Here is a 21,237-nt window from a genome sequence, read left to right as displayed (position 1 = left end):
ATGAGTCATAAATGGTCACTGTCCATTACTAAATAGATGATAGTCATAGAGGATTCTTAATTAATATTGCTATAACCTGGTTTACACCTTGGGAAATCATGCAGGATTCCATTCCAGCTTGTTGGCTCATTATCAACCCTGCTAAAAGCTACTGGCCATCCGGGTCTTATGCCTCTTTCATGTCTGTATGTGTGGTTTACCTGCTGAATATGATTTTGATGACAAATTGAAAGAAAATTCATACATGGAACAACACTTTTACACCGTGGCAACAGTATCAAAATATTACTGCTCTTCCTGCATGCATTTTCTTTTACTGGGGACTCTGAGGGACTTGTGAAAGTAGAGAACTGGGTTTTGTTGGAGTTTTGTTGTGTTTTTTGTTTTTTTTCTTGACTTGATCTACAGGCTCAGTGTGGCTCAAACGTCCTAAGACAAAAAGTATGCACATATAAAACTAACTAGAACTGCCCCTAAAATAAATATGCAAAACCTGCAAATAAACCAACTTTGATGGAAACATGTGAAGAACAAAATCTTCTCAATAGCAGCAGGATAAATTGAGCCCACTGGGGTCAATGGGACATTTTTTCCCTGTAAAGGTTGTAAAAACACCACTTTCCTCTAGACAGACACCATTTCTAAAAGCATAAACCCTCTCATGTTGTGAAGCCAAAAGCATAACTGAAAGCCTGGCTTCTGAAAGCTCAGTTGAGGGCAAACCTGTGTTTGCAGGGTCCCACACTAGGCTCTCACAACAGATCTTTGCCAGCACCACTCGTCCTGGGCTGCTGGGACAGAGACCCATGGAAGTTAGCTGACAGTATGAATAACTGCCTGAAAGGGGAAGGTCAAAGTATCTGATAACTCAGGCTTCTAGTACTTTCCAACAGTAACTGAAAGAGGTATTAATTTTGTCTGTCAAAACAGACTAAAGCAGTACTTAGGAGCTGGAGATTATTCATTTAAATTATGAAAGGGCTAAAGTTACAGTGATGGATGCCTTGGAGGATGCAAGAGGGGACTAAAGTTATATTTAAATGTGAATCCACTGTGAAGCTGTCATAACATCCCTTAGAGTGAAAAGTGAAATTGCTGAGCTGTAAGATTTGTTTTCTGAAACTATACATAGGATATATCCAGTTTTCTGCTTCTGTGCTGTTTCTCAGATCAGGGAATTTAATCATTTTAAGCCTGGCTGTTTAGTCAGTACTGACCCTCACGGTGGTTGTGGCATGAGAGCCTTCCACGAAGCTCTTAAGTTTTAGCTGGGTGTTAAAAGAGATAGTTTGTGTGAAAGGGGCTTGAACCTCCAAATGGACATCCTCTGGAATTACTGATTTTGAAGAACAGGAAATACAGGTTAAGCACAATTATCCTTCTCCAGAGTCCTTTGGGGCCAGCAATGGTAGAATTATCTTTCTGAAACGATGTTTTGTGCACCAAACTTAATGCAATTAAAATCTTTTCTTCAATCAGATGGCAGTGATAGAGTATATATTAATATCCTTCTGTTATAAACCTAACACAGACTGTTTAATTTCTAGTTCATCTCCCCCCCCTTCATTTTAAAGAACTATCTTAGGTTCCTCAAACAAATACAGTTTTGTTCTTTTACAGATTAAATTGGAATTTATAGTGGTGGAACATATAATCTGATTGCATTAATAACAATTGACTTCATCCTGCTACATCTCAGTGGATCTTTCGTGGATCTCAGTGGATGTTTTCTTCAGTTTGTTACAAGAAGGTTGCCCATGATGATGGTGATATTGGTATCAGCCAATCAAAACAATCTCCCACTGACACTTACAACTATTCTGTTGTTTCTTGTAGGACCTATTGCGACTTTTATAACCACCGTACTTTAAGAAGTGTCTCATAGATGCAGTTCTTAAAATTTGGGATGTGAACTGAAAATATAGATACATTGATGTAATTTCTCGCTGGGCAAAAAATAAATAGGCTTTTTGCTAGATAATCTTTTGTCACAATCTTGCCTTTATTTCTTGTTTGTTTGTTGGGTTTCTTTGTCTTTTATGTTTTTGTTTTTCTCTGGTCCTCTCATCTTCTGTTTTCTAATTGTTGATCTTGCAAAGGGAAAACAAATTTTATCATGACAGGATCAGGCAAAAAAGGCATCAATTAGTAAGGAGTTACTGCTAGTAGATGCATGCTTCTGGAATATTTAAATTCTTTCCCCATTTTATTCAGGATAGGCTTTATTAGAGCTTCAAAAGTGAGAATTTTCCGGATTTGCAAGGTACTTCTCTGTAGCTTCCACCATCTTCTAAGAAAGTTTAGGAAAGACTTGGGAGAGGGTTGGATAAAGTATCCTTTTAACTGGTTAAAGCAATTGGGAGTAGGTAAGGATACGTGAGGACATCTTACCTGAGTCTAGAACTTTTAAAAGCTTTGCTTGGTGTTTATTGTCCTATTAGATACACTTGATCCCACTAACACTACAGCCTTTTAAATGTTCAAAGCCCAGTATTTTTGAACAAAGGTTGTGAATAAGTAACTTGCATTTGCATAACTATGAGGATTCTCCACCATGGGAGGTTGCATCTTTATATCCTTGATTAGATAGTCCCTTCAGGAGAACTCTGATGACTCAGATACAGGCTCGGTGTGTTTGCTCATCAAGATACTACTGCTTTCTGCAGTTCTTTACAAGCTAGGGTAATTTCAAAAGACTTCATGGCTACAGACATCTTGGCACAGAAGCAGACCTTGTGTGTTGTCTTGCAACAAAGTAATCTTTTTTAAAAGCTGTTTTTGTCTAAGAATATGCAGAGTTTGCCATTTGGTAAAGTTTCTGTAGTTCACCTTTTCTGTGTTTCTGTACAGATTCCAGGATGCTAAGCGTCGCTATGGTATTCTCTCCACAACCCCCAGATTCTACCATTAAAAGACTGGTAAATACAAGCTAAAAACTTGTCTTGGATTTCAGAAACTTCCTTTTTGAAGAAGGATTACAATTTTTGTTTGTGGCAAGCCAGAATTCCTCTTTTCTGTAGTGCACAAAACAAAATACAAAGCTGGCTGATTGGTAAATTCAGCAAAAATTTTGATCTTTTTAGACTTTTAAGTGCCAGCATTTCTCTTAACACCATTGATCCTTGCTTTATGACAGTTGCTTTCTGCTTCCTGTGGTGATCAAAGTGTCTTCCAGTAAGTTACCAGTGTACTCCTACTCCTTTCTTGTACAGGTCAGATGGCTGTGCAGCATTAGTAGAATGTAAACTACCAGTTTAAATGAGATTACTGGGATAAGTCATCTGGGTGGAGAAGCTTTAAAGTAGCCTTCACTGAGGTCCTTAGAATTCTGAAGCAGACAGTAAGGCCACTATGGCCAAAGGAGAAAAATTATTGAAAGACATTAAGATGCAAGAAAGGAATGGATTTGTTTTATGGTTTATGTATTTTGAATGAAATGATGACATGATACTACCTCGTATTTTTCTGATCAACATGGAAGTTTACATGTGGCAAGAGATAAGAGAAATACACCATGAAAGAAAAAAGGGAGTTTCATGACACTAAGAAAGACTTTTGCTGTGGAAATGGAGGAAGACTCCATGCATACTCCCTCTATGCATATGTCTATATAACTCTGAGTGTGTCTAGCAGACTTGTTTAAGAGACCTTTCATCTCAGAATTTTTGTATCCTATTAAAACAGAGCATTTCAGTTAGCAGCTTACACTTCTTTCCCTCCTTTTCTGTTACAGGGATTCTTTCCTTTGTGTCTGAATCCTGGACTTCTTAGAATCCATTTTCTTTCTAGAGTTACTCTTCATCTTGGTTTCTGCCAGGGTGGTTTTTGTACACTTGAGACACTTACCTCAAAGTTTTGCCTTGGTTTCTCTTTTCTTGGTGTGGACTATTAGAATAATTTTGTTTCAGAGACATAGCAAAAAAAGAGTGTGAATCCTAGCCCATTTTTTTTTCCATGTACATAAACAGCTTTCCTATGCATAAATTTTTAGCTTCTTTCCCTTGGAAGGAAAGAGAGGACTCGGCCACCCCAGGGAGCACGTTTGGCTTTTCCATTGCTCTGTGCAGCAAGCATTTCACTAAAAACTGAGTAGGAACTCCAGCGTAAAACACGGCGGAGCTACACAGGTTCCATGTAATCACAGCTTTGCAATACTGAAGAAATAAACTCTTCCCCTGATTTCACACCTTGGAAGTAGTCTGTGCTGAGTTTTATTCTTGCCCTGTGGCTTGCCATTTCCACCTCCTCAGTCTGATAGCTGTTGTCTAAGGAATATTAGAATTTATCTTTATTTTTGGTCATTTCCTCTCCCTCGTGCAGTATCAAATTGTGGCCACCCATTATTCTCTCTCTGTCACATGTAGCTTTTCTCCTTTGTTCTGATGTAAGAAGTGTAAAGGTTTGTTTTTTGGTTTTTTTTTCTCCTTTTTTTTTTCCTGGTTGTAATTTTCAGTAATTAAACTGATTAGAATTAAACTGGTGGGGAAACTGCATTTGATTACACAGGCAATACAGGGGAGGTAAAACTCATCTAACTAGGTTCCTTTCCAGCCTTTAGGCTTTTAATAGCTAAGTTAATTTCCTAGAGGAATATGGGCTGATTGAAGGAAAACCTATAATCATTAATCGTGGTAGATTTAATTCACTCGAAGTATAAAGAAAAGGCTGCCTGAGACTTTGGGGGAAGAAAAGAACCATGCTCCTGCACAGTTGCTTTTAGCCAGAGCAGTGTGAGGTTTTTTGCCCACAAGGAATTCTGGTAAAATTTTGGGGCTGTTTGTGGATTTTACACATATAATTAGGAGTTCTGTTCTTAGATCACAGCATTATTAGAGATAAATTAACAGGACGTCTTTTCCTGCAAACCACAACTATAAACTTATACTTTGTATTTAGTAGTGCATTGTAATCTATCTACCTGATGCTTCAGGGACGTAAGATCTTCCCTAGCTAGCCACTGAACTGTTTCTGTGCTGATGTTGTTACAGAATATGAAATTGCTGCAGTTACTTTCCAAGAGAAAACAGAATTTTCCATATTCAGTACAAGAGTGGTTTTTTAAAATTGCCATTTAATTTCTTTTTTCCCTGATGATTGGAGCATGTGACTGGTGTTTTGGGCCTCTCTCTATTAATTGCCACTAGAAAAGTAATTTTATAGAAAGCTTTAAAAGATGATTCATATTTTTCTTTCCTGAGCAGCTATAAAAACATACCTTACCTACCTTATAGATGTACTTCTCTAGCATAAGATGTCTGTAATATCCTTTGATGTTACTAGTCTCTGCATAAGCTGCATTTGTACTTTGCCTAATTCTGTCTTTTTTTCCTCAACAATTTTTTTCGGAATTACTCAGCAGACTCATAAATCCTGCTAGTAGTGTTCAAATAATGAACTGTTTGCTGTGAAGAGATTATAGTATCCTTGTTTGTGTTTCCTAGGTGTGGAACACATCACATACTAATCCTGGATGCAGAAGGTCTCTGTAAAAACTTGCGGCAGCTTCAGCTTTTGAATTTTCCTGATGTCTTTTGTAGAAGAAATAGTAACTCATTCAACTGAAAACATGTTTTCTAGATGGGCTCTATAGATTGCAGCATGTTGGAAAAAAATGTCTAACCTTGGACTGCCCACATTCATCTGAATGTGGGTTATGTGCTCCCTTTTTGCCTTGAAGAAAGATCAGTAAATCCAAAAGCATGGAAGTGCATATTTAATCCACACTTGACAATACTCTCTAATGGGGGGGCAGGGGTGGAGGGAGAGAAAGAAGGAGAAAAAAGGAGCAGTCCATTTTGAAGTGATTAATCAGCTTTCCAAAATTTATCTTCAGTCTAATTATCTGTAGAAATTGTTCATAGAGTTACATTGTTGACTTTTTCCCTGTGTCTTAAGCTCTGATTAGTGAGGCACAGACCTTTATTTTTGAAAATTTCAGTGAGAATACCTCCAACTGTAGTACAGAAAAAGCTTGTGATTGAGTTGTGGTCTCATCAAAGGGTCAAACTTGTTTGCTCGTTTGTTTTACGTGGTGGTACTTGTCTTAAGTCGATGGGCAAACTGTTACTAGAAGCAGTGAAAGAAAATGTTAGCAAAAACAGCAAGTACAAGCAGTTCTTGTGGTTTTGGGTAGTGGTTATAGCTGCAAGAATTTGTGGTGGAAGTGCTTGTGGTGATGATGGTAAATTAACCACAAGCATCTTTGCCACCAGAGGGTAAATTCACATCATATGTCTTGTGTTCACAAAACACAGATGTCCCACGTTGCCATCTGCCACTGCCTACCTGTCATCATTGGCCATTTAGGGAAATCAATCTTCTACATGTGGTCCTCTGATCGGCATCCAGAAGTCATGTCTGCTCCAGACAGCTGAAATATATTGTCTAACTGGGAATAACCCTACATAACAACATAGCACAAGTCCTGCTTGATACAGGCAATGTTTCCATACCTGAATTTGACCACTGCAGGAAGTGAGGTTGGGAAATTTTAAGGATGACACTCTGGTACATGTATGATGAAGATACTGATCAGGTGCGGCAGCTTGATGGTTTCTCTTCCTACATGGTGTTGCTGGTGTGCAACAGTGCCACCAGCCCACCCTGCTGTTGTGCTTCAGAAAACAATGAAAGATTCTTGTCCAGCATAACCTCAGTAAATTTTTCATCAAAGCCCTAATAATGCTTCTGCCAGCATTATCTGCTCGAGTGCAGAGTCTTATGACAACAGTGCTTGCTTTTTGGGGGTATAACAGCTTTAATCTCCTTCATTATTAACAAGTACCTGTAATCTTGGTGTTAAAGAGCTATCTTGGGAGTGTAATGAAACTGACTCCTTGCTTTATTTCTCACGTAGACATGGGGTACCCAGGGAGCAGGTATGCAGCTGATACACTGCTGATACACTATAGGCAAATAAGGCACTACTTGGTAAGCAAGTAACTGAGTTGAGATAAATCATGATTCATGAGCGTCTGCAGCTAGGAAAGATTAGAACCCCCCCAACAACCCAACAGGAACAAAGAACTATCCCACACAATCTGAAATCCTGTCACTATCAGGGATTTCATCGAGGCTCTTGGCTGTCACACCTTTGAAAATATCTATAAGTCTTCACTAATCATTTTGATTAGTTGTGGTTTCCCTTTTCTTTAAAGTTCCTGGATGGAGTTTTTTATATTTTTATGGCATGTCAAAATGGCCAGCTAACAGTAAAAATACTTATTTTTCTGTATTTTTTTCAAAATTTAAATTATGTTTCTCCATTTTAAGACTTCGTGGATTGTATGTTCTGGGAACAATAAAACAGAAAAGAGAATTGAATTATCTCTAACTAAGCTTACTTAATTTTATCAGAAAATGGGCAATTTCTGATTTCTCTGGTAAAGTAAGTTGATGACTATACTTTATTCTTCATAACATTTATGATCTCAAGATTTCAGTTTTGTTTTTTTTTATCTAATAGATGGTAACTTTTGGGGTCGTTTTAACAATTGGTTAAGATAAAGTATGGATGGTATATTTGACATCAGTACATGGAAAGCTTTGGGACAATATTCTTAGGGGTGGTGTAAGATATCCAGTCTGTGTTTAACTGTAATGTGTTATTCCTGGTTTGACTGAAATACCGAGGTTATTAAATTCCCTTATAAAGAAATATATAACTGTTGTTATACAAATATTTAGCCCTATAGCAAGAGTTTGAGCCAATGTTTGAAAACAAAAAATGCACAGTAAAATGCATAACACAGATTTTCTGTTTCTTCTGTAATGTGGCTCACACTGACCACAGTGGGAACTGCTTCTAATTTCAGGCTATATAAAGAAAGGATAATTAGAGAGGTGACACAACATGTTCATACGCAGAGCATGTTACATCCACCCAGTTGGATACATTTTAAAGCAGTCCTTACTTCAGTGCCTTACTTGCTGGCTCTTCAAACCGTACATGTCTGTGCTAGTTGCTTGCAGGAGCTTGTAATTCACTCTCAAAATATTCCTTCCAGGCTGCTCTTGCACAAACAGTGCAACAACACCTTGCCTTCCTCTAAGTTTGTGGCAAAATTTGCAAGTGAAGTCTTGTCTGCACAGCTGGAAAAAAATGTAAGGGGTGTTTTGGAAGTGTGCAAACTCTGCCTTTTTCTTTCCTTTGTTTTTCCTTCTTCTTTTAAAAAACTGAATATAGTTCACAAGTGTTCATACCCTAACAAAATACATGGTGTAGACGCTTACTACTTTTACTCCAAAATACACCCACTGAGGTCAGCCCTGCAGCTGTAGCTGGGCTTGACCTTGCTTAGACTGCCTCTGAGTAAATCAGAAGCACCATGGGGTGTGCCTGCACTACGGGGTACTCCTTCCACCACAGGGTATCTCTTACCTCTGGCTACCCAATGGAAAAATGCACTGTGCTGCTTCAGGGCAAGGCCCCAGGAAGCTTCTTTCAGCAGTGGCTTTTGATTTCGTAACAAGTTAGTGGGGGTTGATCGTTTTGAAGCCTGAATGTTGAATATCAATGTTTCAAGACTGAAATATGTTGGCTTTTATCAACCTTTGATTTCTTTTTGATTTTCAGAGCATAATTGTTGCTTCATTGTTGCTTCAACTTTTTGCGAACATTTTCCTTCTTGAAATCAAATATTAGGCAATTGTTTCCTAGTGAAGAAAATTGAAATGAAATCAAGTACCATGCCTTTGTTTTGTAAACAAAAAAGAAAAACTTCACAAGGTAGTCTTCTTGAGTACAGGTGGACTTTGGGAGATTCAGAGCTGGTTGTAATTTCAAAAAGACCAAAGCAAAGAAAACATGAAGAACTTCACTCTAGATTTTTTTCTGTTTTCCAGATAACATATAGAGGTGCTTTGGGGATTTTTTGAAAAATGGATGAATTATCTGAACTTCACTAATTATTTTGAAATACTAAATACCAAATACCAAAACTACTTTTCTAACTGTACAGGTAGAACCTAAGACTACCTCTTATTCTGTTTTGTGTAGGCTTTTAAATATTGATGATGAGTCGACTTAAATGGATTAATTATATACTGCGGCACTTTCCCTTTAATGTTACATGTACAAGCCACACAAGTGGCCCAAATTATGAGATGAAGAATTTGCTGTAGCAGACCTGACTTTTTTCCTCATTATTCTGTCCTGAAATAAGTTCCTTTTGCTTTACATTTCAGCTCAGCTATATTCTAAAGTACCTTGATGATCTAGAAGGCAACTTTAAGTGTTCAAGCAAACCGCAAATTGACACACAAAATGGATGAAATTGTAATTCATAGCTTCTGGTAGTGTGTGTGACCATCTATCAACATGTGTTTTAAAATGGAAGTATTCCTTACCAATATTTGCTGGGAGAGGAGGGGGGGGGGGGAAGAAAAAAAGAGGACCATGAAAAATGTGAGTGCCTTTTGCCAAGAGGTTCACACAAAATGTGATCGTGGACATTTCTGTGCTTACTGTCCAGTTTTAGCCTGTTGTAGCTCCTTTCCTTTCAATGTGCAGCTTCTGATTCAACAAGTCTGTCATCTTCTCCTTCCTAAGGACGAGATCAGCTTCATCAAGCAGGTTATTCTAACTGTCTTTCACAAGCCATGGACAGGAAACTTCTTCCTATATCAGAACTTTCTTTCCTTTGATTTGGAATAGATGTTGCTGTCTAGCTGGAAATTACAGCAGGGTGTGATGGGTATGAATTTCAATGGTATAAATGTGTGGACTGCTGTTTTTGTGGGATTTCACCTGGAAATGTTCTGCAACATTGTGTTTGGGACTGAAGATGTCCCGATGAATACCATTCTTAAAAACAAGTTATTCTGGTTTTTTTGATATTAAGTTACCATTTTTTGCTGTGGTTGACTGACTTTCCTACCAAGAAGCAATTGTAGTGATTTGGAGTTCTCGGACTACTGTAAAGTTTAGGCTTCTTTTAAAGCTGGAACCTAATCTTCAGTCCACATGGAAATTTACACAGCAGCATTTAAGAAGTATTCTAGGCCAAATGCCTTCTCTCACATGTTTTTTCTCAGTCTATGTTAGTCAGCTTCAATTTCTGTTAATTTTCTCTTGGCATTAATGCAATTAGCTTATTTCACTGTAAGGTAAAAAACCTGTCATTTTGCTCCTTTTGCTTTGAAGGGATGCCCCTGATTTTAAGTCATTGAACCATAGAATGCTTTGGGTTGGAATTCATCCATTCCGTCCCCCCCTGCAGAGTGAGCAGGGACATCTTCAACCAGATCAGGTTGCTCAGAGCCCCATCCAGCCTGACCTGGAATGTTTCCAGGGATGAGGCATCTACCACTTCTCTGAGCAACCTGTGCCAGTGTTTCACTACCCTCATTGTAAAACATGTCTTCCTTATCATTAGTCTGAATCTCTCCTCTTAGTTTAAAACCATCACCCCTTGTCCTGTAGCAACAGGCCCTGCTAAAAAGACTATATCCATCTTTCTTTTAAGCCCCTTTTAAGTACTGGAAGGCTGCAATCTTCTCTTCTCCAGGCAGAACAGCCCCAACTCTCTCACCTTTTCTTCAGGAGAAGAGTTCCAGCACTCTGGTAATTTTTTTGTGACCTTGTGGACCCACTGCAACAGGTCCATGTCTTTCTTGTAGTAAGGACTTCAGAGCACTGCAGATGAGGTCTTACCAGAGTGGAGTAGAGAGGCAGAATCACCTCCCTTGACCTGCTGGTCATGCATCTTTTGATGTAGCCCAGGAGATGGTTGGCCTTCAGGGCTGCAAGGGCACATTGATGGTTCATGTCTAACTTTTCATCTACTAGCACCTCCAAGTCCTTTTTTGCAGGGCTGCTCTCTATCCCTTCATCCTCAATCTGGCTACAGGACCGACCTTACACTTGGCCTTCTTGAACCTCATGAGGTTCACAGTTCTCAAGCTGCCCCACTTCTCAAGGCTTGTGCAGGTTTCAGACTGATAGCTGGTGCTGCTGCAGACTGCTGCCTTGCCTGCATTGTTTTTTGTGGGTTTTGTAGGTTTTGTTTGGGTTTTTTTTCCCCACTCTTCATAGCAGATTTCAGAGATGATTTGCATATGACTTATTAAGCTTAATGAGTGTATATAACTTTAAAAAATAACTTCCTGCATATAAATGTGCATTATATATTGAGTTGGTAATGTGTTAGAAGAAGAAACATAACAGGAAAGTTACTAAATTATTGTTTCCTTATTGAATTCAGAATGTTGTGAAGGCAATTTCCTTGACAGCATCAACTCCAGAGCACTTAATAGTATGTTGATTTTCTTTTTTTCCCTTAATCTACTGAGGAAATACCCTTTCCAAGCTTGAAACCAGAGATAATGACCACTTTATTTGCAAAGATGGCCAAACTTAGTAGTAATGATTAGTTCTCTACACAGAATTTTTGGGGGGGGAGGGAGGAACAGAGTAACAGGTTGTATGATGAGTAAACCACAAAGCCATTATATTAGTTGCACATAAAAAAGCTGTACTTCTAATTGCATAATGCCTTCTGTTAGATTTTATTTGTCTTTAAAGCAGGTGTGGCGTACACATTCGGTAACAGCAAAAAAGTTAAGGCATGGAAATCTTAGTCCCTTTCTTCTGTCTCCCACATAATTTGTTTTGCTAACACAGATGGAAACTTCATAAGGTGAATTATTTGGACTCTTTAGGTTGTGTTTCTGGACTTCTTAGGTTTTCAGAAAGAGAGCTGGAAGTTTTAACTTTTTACAAGCATTAAAATAATACTAAGGAGATATCCAGTTTATTTACAGAGAGGTTTTGTGGACAGGAGAGGAGATTTCCCTAATACATGGAAGCTCAGGCCTTTGAGTGTGTACCAGGAATATGATGTGCTCTCAATCACCCATTAAAAGTAAGCAAAGCCCCAAACTGTTGAGCTATACTCCTAAGTGTCTTAGGTATCCTCAGGAGCAGAGTGTGTTAGTCTTCGGCCAGTGTTGAGGTTTGGCCAAGGAGCTGTAGCACAAAAGCTGGGGTGGGCAGACCAACCTGTCCTCTGCAGGAACTGGCCCACTGCCCTTGCACTCAGGATGTAGCTATTTATGCAAGTCTCCAACTTGTGTGTGAGCCGAAGGATTCAATCCTAGTTCACCCCTATGCTTGTAGTTCAGAGGGGCAAAAGTCATACACAGGTATAGAGAGAAGCAACTTGTTTGTAGAAATCTTCTGAACTGCAGAAAACAGTTAAGTTGCTGCTACCCATATTATGGAGGTGTTCCTGGTGTGCAGTTGCATGCTAGTCATGGTCACACCCTCCATACTGAGTAAACATCTGAAGGCTGTGTTTACAGAAGGTGTATTGGTGTCTGAAGATGCTAATAGTGGTACTCACTGCTGTGTCTAAACATTTTAGGTTGATCTTATTTTGTAGGCTGGATGGTATTCAATTTTCCAGTAGTCTCTGCTTTGCATCATTAGGCACTAACATAACTTCCTGAATCTGGCCCAGTCTGTTATTATAATGTTATTTTACCTCTCCTGATTGCCATGGCGTTGTGTGCAAGAAAGTGTTTTCAGTGAAGTTGATTATAGTGGTGACTGTGCTGTAATGTGTATGGCTGTTTTTATTTACTAGATATGCTTTGAAATTACTTCCCTATCTTTAAGCCTAAAGCTTTTTACTTTAAAGCACCAAAAACACATTTATGTGTTAAAATAGTTGAATGTACAAGGCGCAGTTGTTAGCTTGCTCTTCTTTGTTCTGCTTTCTTGAGAAAAGATCAAACAAAATGCACTGACAGGTAAGGATGTCTCACAAAATATGTAGAAGAAATGTGTCTTCCTGTTCCATAAATTACTGCTACTCTGCTCACCAGCTGCCTGTTACGATGTTTTATTGATGAATAAAAATGGTGTCTGAAGCAATAGAATGTCTCACGTCTTACAGCACTGCCAGTTATAAAGATGTCTTCTTGAATAAATTTCACAATTAGAAAGTATTGACAAAAATATTTAATCTTTTTTACATCAAAATAAGCTTAAACATCTGCTGCCAAAGTCAGACAGTATCAAGTAATCTTCTAAAAGTATATTTTTATTATACTGACAGATGCATGGCTGCATGACATAGATGTCAATTTAAGTTACTAGTGCCATTAATACTTGACAAAGACATGCTCCCAGGAGAATTTACGTTTTAAAAATGTTGTCAGATGAGTATGTGCCAACAAAAAGTAACCAGAGTTATTCAACTTGGTTATAAACAAAGCTAAAAGCATATTATCTCTAGAGACAGCATAAAAATTGGTATTCGCATCTTTTCTATTTTCTAAATTCCACAGAAGTTGACAGCCGAGAAATAGCGTGTCTGCAAATGTCTGTTTAAGCAACCTGTACTTACATCCTTTTTCACTTTTTATACCTTTTTGGCTTACAGCACAGAAATATTTTCAGATTCATTGGAAGTGATCTTCAGCGTTCATTGTTGTTCCCACAAAGTTTCAAAGAACTCAGCTCCTTGGCATGGATATATCTATAAAGAGAACATCGAGGAAAACGTTAAGACCTGTGCCAGAGTCTCAGGTCTTCCTGTTCAGTCAAAAAACTTTTGGAAAGCTATATGACTTAACCCATTAAGAAGCCTGAGAGTTAAAACATTCATATCCAGTTTGTATTTGTCAGATAAGCTGGTGTGTTCATTATTCAAATTTGTACATTTTAGTAACATTAGATTTCATTGTAGGTATTCCATGACGAGTAGCTAAACGTATTTTAAATTCGTTCATTCTGGGTCTTTTATTTTTCCTTTCTTCTTTTCCTCTCTCCCCACAGGAGTGTTTTGAAACACATTTTTTTTATTTTCTGGGTAGACCAGACCAGCATTCATTGAGTTTGTTTAGCAGCACTGCTGTTTCTCTCTGTTAAAAAGCATCAAAGTCTATTCCATTGAGGTGCCAAGTCATTTGAAATACTGAATTTCTGGCTGAATCTGGGGTCATAAACATCTCATTAAGGACTAAATTATTATACTCAGTGATTAAAGAATGTTTCTTTCTTTTAAGTGGATTTTTTTGGAGTGGATTTTTTCTTAGAGATGAACCTGAACGTCATAGAAATGCCTTTTACTGCTAGCTCTTCTAATATATCTAATAAAAAGAAATCTAGAACCAAAGCGCTGAAAGCCACTTCTAGATATGTTTTGATTCTCAGTACTGAGGCAGACTGTGAGGGTGAGATCTGTCTCTCAACATACGGAGTTCAAGACTTCTTTTAAAGTAGGGGTGATGCTCTACATCTCCTGTGCTGTGGTTTGTCTCATCCTGAAGCTGCTATTTAACATACACCAGAGGAAATGGTTCCCACATATGCCATTATTATTATTGTTATTATTAATTATAATAATAGAAGCCTATGTGCTGCTTCTTGCAGTCCATCACCAAGTAAGATATTTGGATGGGGCTTTATCAATGTGTGTTATATTTCAGTTTTACAAGGAAGTGCGTGGTCTGCTGGCTACCTGACCACTCTGTCTTATCGTTCCTTTTAGTATAAATGAGTACATATTAAAATAATATTTCAAAGTTTGTACTGTGAACAGATTTTCAGAATTAATGCTCAGGAATCTATTGTAGCACGTAGTTTGGAAGGAAGCAGGTTTAGAAGGGTTGTGCAGGTCAACTTGAAAGGGATACACAGGGAATGAAATGAGGTGCAAGAAGTTTTTACCTCATATTTCTCTGAAGCCCCTCTTGTGCTTGTTTTCTTTTACTGTTCTTTGCCTTGGTAACTTGGTAACAATTGAGTCTGTCCTCTTTCATCCCACGCCAAGTCTCCTATGACTTGAGTTTCTTGGTCAGCTCTGGAAAAGAGAAATAAGGGCAAGAGGTTAGTCAAGATGGATTTACTGCTTGTCTACGAATGCTGTAAGCTGCACTACCCACAACTAGGCACAGCCTGAGTTAGGTGGGAAAGTTGTGCATGCGCACAGTGTAGTGGTGCAGCCTTGGGGTTAATATGGACTGCATCTAGTTTGGAGGTTGAAAGCTCCCAGTGGTTGCTCATACTACCCATAGCTGGACCTCTACAGCAGGAGCCCCTTTCAAATTGCTTTGCAAGACTTGATCATTTGGGAGCACTAATGGACAAAACGCAGCTGTAGGTTAACACAGAGAGACTGAGAAGAGAGGCTGTGCTTGCTCCAACGTAACATGATGTGATTACAGCCATGGGGCTGTGCTGACCTCCTCTCTGAATCCAGCTGAAAATCCTCAGCTCTGACTGGGGAAAAGTATTTGTTAAGTGCTAAGTGACAAGTTAGTTCTTTAATGGTAAGAGTTTCCCAAAGATGGAAGGAGAAGATATATTTTATTGAACCTTTCAGGTGCAGTCTGAAAAATCGGAAAGTAAAGGTTCTTTCTTTCTGAGAGACACATTATCTTGCTGGAAAGGACACTGTGAATATAATTCATGTTCTTTCCTGGCATCATAGGAAAATTGTTTGATTTGTCTTCTAGTATGCAAGCATAATTTTTTTTTAAGTGCCTATGAATTATTGCTGCAGTTTCGATAGCTGTAGTAGATGCATTGCAGCCAAAAATCTATTTGAACTGTTTTTGCTGTTTCTATAGAGAAGTGTGTGATGCTGACTTATAGTATGTGTTATTAACAAGTTTTAGAAAGTATTGGAAAGATGAACATTGTCAGGAAAACTATATGAGATAAGCATAATTCTCTGAGAAGCCACTGAATGAGAGTTTGCAGTGGGGATGTTGGCTGGGTATCAAAAGAAACTTTTTCTAGCAGAGGAAACTTTGGATACAGTGATGTATAACAGGTCTTAGCTGTGTCTCTCAAGTCTCTCAAACATAAATCCCAGAACTTGTCTCATTTAAGAACTAGAATGGAAATTGTAGGTGCTAAAAAGAATAAGCTTGAATAGCAGACTCATGGCAGTAGATGACACTTTATTCTTTTTATTTTCTTCTGATATGAAGTATGCTGATTTTTATCTCAGGTAAACTAATTTTACTGCAGTGATGTTAACTGTTACAGGAGGCCTTTGGAAGCTCTTGTGAAAATAGTGGGGCTGGTTTTAGTTGGTGTCATAAGTGAATTTCAGTGAGGGCAAGAGCAGGTAAACATAGAAAGACTGAAGTTCATTGGCACTCTGCAATATATCTGAACACACATTGTATCTTTATCAAAGGCAATTTATGTGTGGCAATATTTGTATCCTGCTAGAACTTTATAGGGGATAGCCAAGAGTCTAAAGCAGTCTTGTTACGCTATGTAAAAGCAAAGTAACTGTGTCAGTGATGTCCTAGCAATGCAGTTGATTCATGGGATACATGGAAGCTAAGAATCTTGAGTATTAATATAACAGTATGTGACAACAAAAAAGGAGGATTTGCCCTGTCCTCTCCAGATTATTGTGCCCCATCTTCTCTTTCCTAGCCACACCATTCTACTTGTGTCTCTCTTCATGAGCTAGTTTACCTCAATGATGTCTCACAGATCTGAAACAAAAGGAATAGTGGTAGTTTTCAGCTGATTTACCAAGCTGCATTTGAAGGAAGAATCTAGATAAGCACTTCTTTTAAATGGCTACAAACAGATTTTAGAAAAAAAAAAAAATATGTACCCCATTTTCCTCCATCTAATCTTGCAGATCAGAAAGGTCTTAGTCTCAACAATTCCTTCACCTAATTAGTGTAGAGGCAACTAGTCTTAGGATGGATGATTGTCCCTGTAGTTTGCAGTTTATTTCAATTTGATTTTGTCAGCTCTGCTGATGTCCTGGTTTTGCTGAAACAGAATCCCAGGCCAGCCATGGGCTGCAGGCCATTAGCAGTTCTAAGTCAGACAGCACAGCTGACTGGAGTTGGCTCACGGGTGTATCCTATCCCATACCATGAGCATCAGACTCAGTATAAATGAGGAAGTTTGCTGAGGAGAAGGGAGTCTCCTCTAGACAAATAATAACACAGAACTGTAGAAGAATTGGATTCTGGAAAATACCCAATTTATTCTGTGTGTCTTGCCACCTACCCTTGTCCTGGAGCAGGAAAGAGGTTGATCTCTTGCTTCTCCTCTACTCATCTGCAACTGATTAGTAATACCTATATCCATCTTTTATATTCTTGCTTTTATACTGTGGTTTATCTGTATTATGGTACAACAGGAATTTGCTTCTCCCATATCTAAATGGTGACTATTTTACTCAAGGCAGGCTTAGAAGCCTAGGCTTTCCTTCTGTTTCTACCTGTGATGTGAAGATGTGAAAGGAAAATGTTTAGCATTGCTCCAGTTGTGCTGACTTAATTTGAAGGACCATCTTGTTATCACCATGCACCAATCACAAGTGATTTACCCATTTCTAGCATGGGTAGTGGGATGTTTGCAGTACAGAGGCAGTTAAGCATACTGAGTGAAATCCCAACTTTATTGCATGCAGTGGTAAAACACCCTTTTGTTATCAATAGGGCCAAGGTTTCTCATGGTCATCCTCAAAGGTTTGGCGTCACAGGAATCAAGGAAAGACAATCCTTGATGCAAACAAAAAGTTGCATCAAAGTCTGTTCAGGTTTCTCTCAAATGAAAGACTTTTACTTAATTTGGTAATCTAAAAGGAATGTGGTTTATAGAATTATAAATTAAAGATTCTAACTACGTAAGATACTCAATGTGTTAGCTTTAATAATTGTTATTACTGTTTTGTTTTTAAGCCTATGCAGTCAAAAATACTACAAAATAGTGCAAAGATAAGACTATGACTACAATTTATATAAATGATCATTTTTAACAACAAATTTTTATGGATAAGTGGAGAGTAGCAAAGGTACTGAAACAATGGGAAACGTCTTGCGAAGCATCTGTTTTGTTTCAGTCTACGTTTAGGAAACTCAATGCTAATAATTCTCCTTTTGTTTTTCTTGTAGCTAATTCCAGCCTTCTTGGAGGTGGAGGAGGTGAGTCTTTGCATAATGCTGTATTTATTCATAAATAAGTAAGTGTGAAATACATACTGAACAGGTTGTAAGCTAATAGGTGATAAGTTCAAAAGATAGAATAGTAAAATCATTAGATAAGAACTCACTGAAGTTGATAATTCATATCAAGAGGTAGGGTTTGTGACTGCTGCTGAATCTGGTTTCCCCTCTGGTTTCAACTGTATATGAAGATGACTGAAACACAAAGGAACTGAACTGCCTTATATTATATTGTGTGTAAATATTTAGCATTTTTAATTTACTTGAAGGGAACCTATAATGCGTATTAAATACATAGCATACATACATTAAATACATAATTATAATTAATCAGAGTAAAATAATTTAAGTAAATTAATAAGTCTTTTCTTTTGGTTGGTTGTCTTGTCGTTGGGGTGGGTTGTTTTGTTTTTGTTTTTTTAAACCCTAGTGCTTACCACATTGTTCACCACAATACTCAAGTAGATTTCAATACAAATCTTTGGTGCGTGTAAGAGATGCTACCAGCATGGCTACCAGTAATAAAAGTGCTCAAGTGCATATAATATGTATTGTTTACAAATGGATGCTGCTTTGTGTTGATAGATCGATGCTATTTTGCTTTTTGTAAAACTCTAGTGCTGTGGCATTAAAGCCTTACATGAGTGTAACAATTCAGGAAAAAAATTCTGCAAAGAGCTTGATCTCTTTTCTGTGACTTCCCCTGCCTCCCAGAAGGAAGTAAAAGAGCTCTGTTCTGTAAATTTCATAACACAGGAGTGGTATAGGCAGGCAATAATCTTTCTTCCTGGGCAGAGTTAAAAGGACTTGATGATCAGAGCTTACATATGCAAGGACAAAGGAAAGGGCTCTGCAAAAAGGCAGAAGATTGTTGTTGCTTGTGAGGCCTGAGGATAAGTTGTCAAATCTTTTGTTTTAGCAGCCTTAGATGAACAGGCAGAGCCTTTATTTGTGGACCTTGAAAAGGTGCTTGACAATAGCACCCAGTTATCTAAATAAAACTGTTCATGTTTCTCAGCTGTGTGTCTGGACATTAAAGTACTTGGAAGCCTTACCTGGTTGATAATCCTGTTGGATTAATCTGTTTCTTTTGATTCAAGGTGGTTGTTTGCAGTATACCAAATTTTTCTTTGTTTTAAAGATAATCCTGTAGAAGGTAATCCTTTGCTAACTGTTCGTGTATGGAGCACTTTGCATACCTCTTCTCCAGTATTTGCTTGCAGCTAGTAATGTCAAAAAACCCCCACAACCATAAATCAATGCAAATGTTCAAATTCCAGTCAGATTCCCAGAGCACTGATGCTGCTGAAGGGATTTTTTTTTTCCCCCAAATTGACTTTCCATAGTATTTATTCAGCTGGACCACACTTTGAGTTGATGTACTTTCAGTTCTAGATAACAGCAGATGGGATGATTCTGCAGTATGGGTCAAGTTGGTATTTTTCCTATATTATGTGTTAAAAGTGGGGGAGTTTCAGTCAAGTTTACTGTATTGGCAATTAAAAACATTTCTGTCCCCGCTTCCTGCCCTCTTGGGGCAGGCTGAGGTGATGGCCACACACAAGGCAGCATGCTGCTGCACCTTCTCTTCTGCCTCTCCCCCTCCCCTCCCTCCTGCTGCTCTGCTGTCCCATTGGGTTGTTCCCACCATTTCTTCAACAAGCTTCCTCACTGGCATTGGGAGCTCCTGTGGCAGGCTGAGTTTTGGCGCACAGTGGCATTGGGAGCTCCTGTGGCAGGTTCAGTTTTGTGTCACAGTGGCATTGGGAGCTCCTGTGGCAGGTTCAGTTTTGTGTCACAGTGGCATTGGGAGCTCCTGTGGCAGGCTGAGTTTTGGCACACAGTGGCATTGGGAGCTCCTGTGGCAGGTTCAGTTTTGTGTCACAGTGGCATTGGGAGCTCCTGTGGCAGGTTCAGTTTTGTGTCACAGTGGCATTGGGAGCTCCTGTGGCAGGCTGAGTTTTGGCGCACAGTGGCATTGGGAGCTCCTGTGGCAGGTTCAGTTTTGTGTCACAGTGGCATTGGGAGCTCCTGTGGCAGGCTGAGTTTTGGCACACAGTGGCATTGGGAGCTCCTGTGGCAGGCTGAGTTTTGGCGCACAGTGGCATTGGGAGCTCCTGTGGGAGGCTGAGTTTTGTCTCACAATCGGTCCGTTGTGGAACCGGCTGCAACTGGCTGTGGGCAGCAGCAGGCAGCCCTGACGGCATCCTGTGGAGGAGATGTCCCTGCAGGCTCCGTGGCCAAAACCCTGCAAAACACAGTCCCACATGCTTTTATCTCTTGTCAAAGGAGAACAGCATAGCCCTTTGCTTGTGATGCAAAATATGCTAAAATGTGATTATTTTATGGCATAAAGTTTGACTGCTGGTGGTCAAGGGCCTGCCTTTGGCGCTCTGGAGGTGTCACTATCAGGTAGGGTGGTGGATGTGTCTTTTGAGGGAAAATCTTGAGAATTTAATTCCCAAAGTAGTCCCAAGTTTGAGTAGTCACTGTGGGGTGTCTGGGGCTCTGTTCTTGGGACATTCATTGGCCATGCCTTTTGGAGAAGGGAAGGTCACAGGACTGAACTCCAAATTGCAAATCCAGGAGGGCACAGGATGAAGACATCCCTGTGTGACCTACCCGCCTGCCACACGCAGAAGCCCGAAGTTCCTTCCTCTTGGAAAAAGGACTTCTTGCTGACTATCTTTGCGGAACCCTTTCCAGTTGAATGGGTTTGGATTTTAAATTCTGGATATAGTTTTCCTTTTTCCAGAAGGAATGGCAGCAGCACTCTGCAAGAAATACTGGTAGTGAATTATTGAAACAATTGTATATGTAAACACCAAAGCTGCCTTTTGTTTGCAGAAGCTGAATATTTATGATAAGGCATAATACCAGCGTAGTTTCTCCAATAATGACATCTGCATCTCTTCAGTAAGGCTCGTTAATTTAATCTCTCTGTCACTGCTGGGGGTATCAATATGTATCTTACTATTATAGAAAACGGAAACCAGAAATTTCAACTTGACCAAGTTTGTGCAGCAGGTTTTGTGATTTTTGAGCTGTTCTGTGTTTGAAATCTTTCCAGAATTGAAGGCATTAGATGGAAATAATTATTTCAACAATGTAACATTAGTGAATTACTTAATATGCATGTTAAAACTATCCTCTGGAGAACTGTTGAGAAACCCAACAGGGTGACATTGTGGGTAAACATAGCACACTTGGTTGTAAGTTTAGATGCTGGTGGTTTTGGGCAGCTGCTTATCACGCCTGTGTCGCTTCAGAGGCACATCAGAACATTTATGTACTTCA

The 21,237-nt window shown here is 39.0% G+C and overlaps 1 protein-coding gene across 1 annotated transcript in view; it reads left to right on the top strand.

Moving 5' to 3' along the window:
* Positions 1 to 21,237, top strand: part of MACROD2 (mono-ADP ribosylhydrolase 2) — a 939,837-nt gene that overhangs the window by 182,235 nt on the left and 736,365 nt on the right. Inside the window, exon 4 of the mRNA XM_054383563.1 lies at positions 17,890 to 17,919. Coding sequence (XP_054239538.1) covers positions 17,890 to 17,919 — 30 coding nt within the window. The remainder of the gene's footprint in view (positions 1 to 17,889; positions 17,920 to 21,237) is intronic.

The sequence above is a fragment of the Indicator indicator genome, chromosome 9 (assembly GCF_027791375.1).
Source record: "Indicator indicator isolate 239-I01 chromosome 9, UM_Iind_1.1, whole genome shotgun sequence".
Taxonomy (NCBI): Eukaryota; Metazoa; Chordata; class Aves; order Piciformes; family Indicatoridae; genus Indicator; species Indicator indicator.
This window is presented reverse-complemented; position numbering and strand designations above follow the sequence as displayed.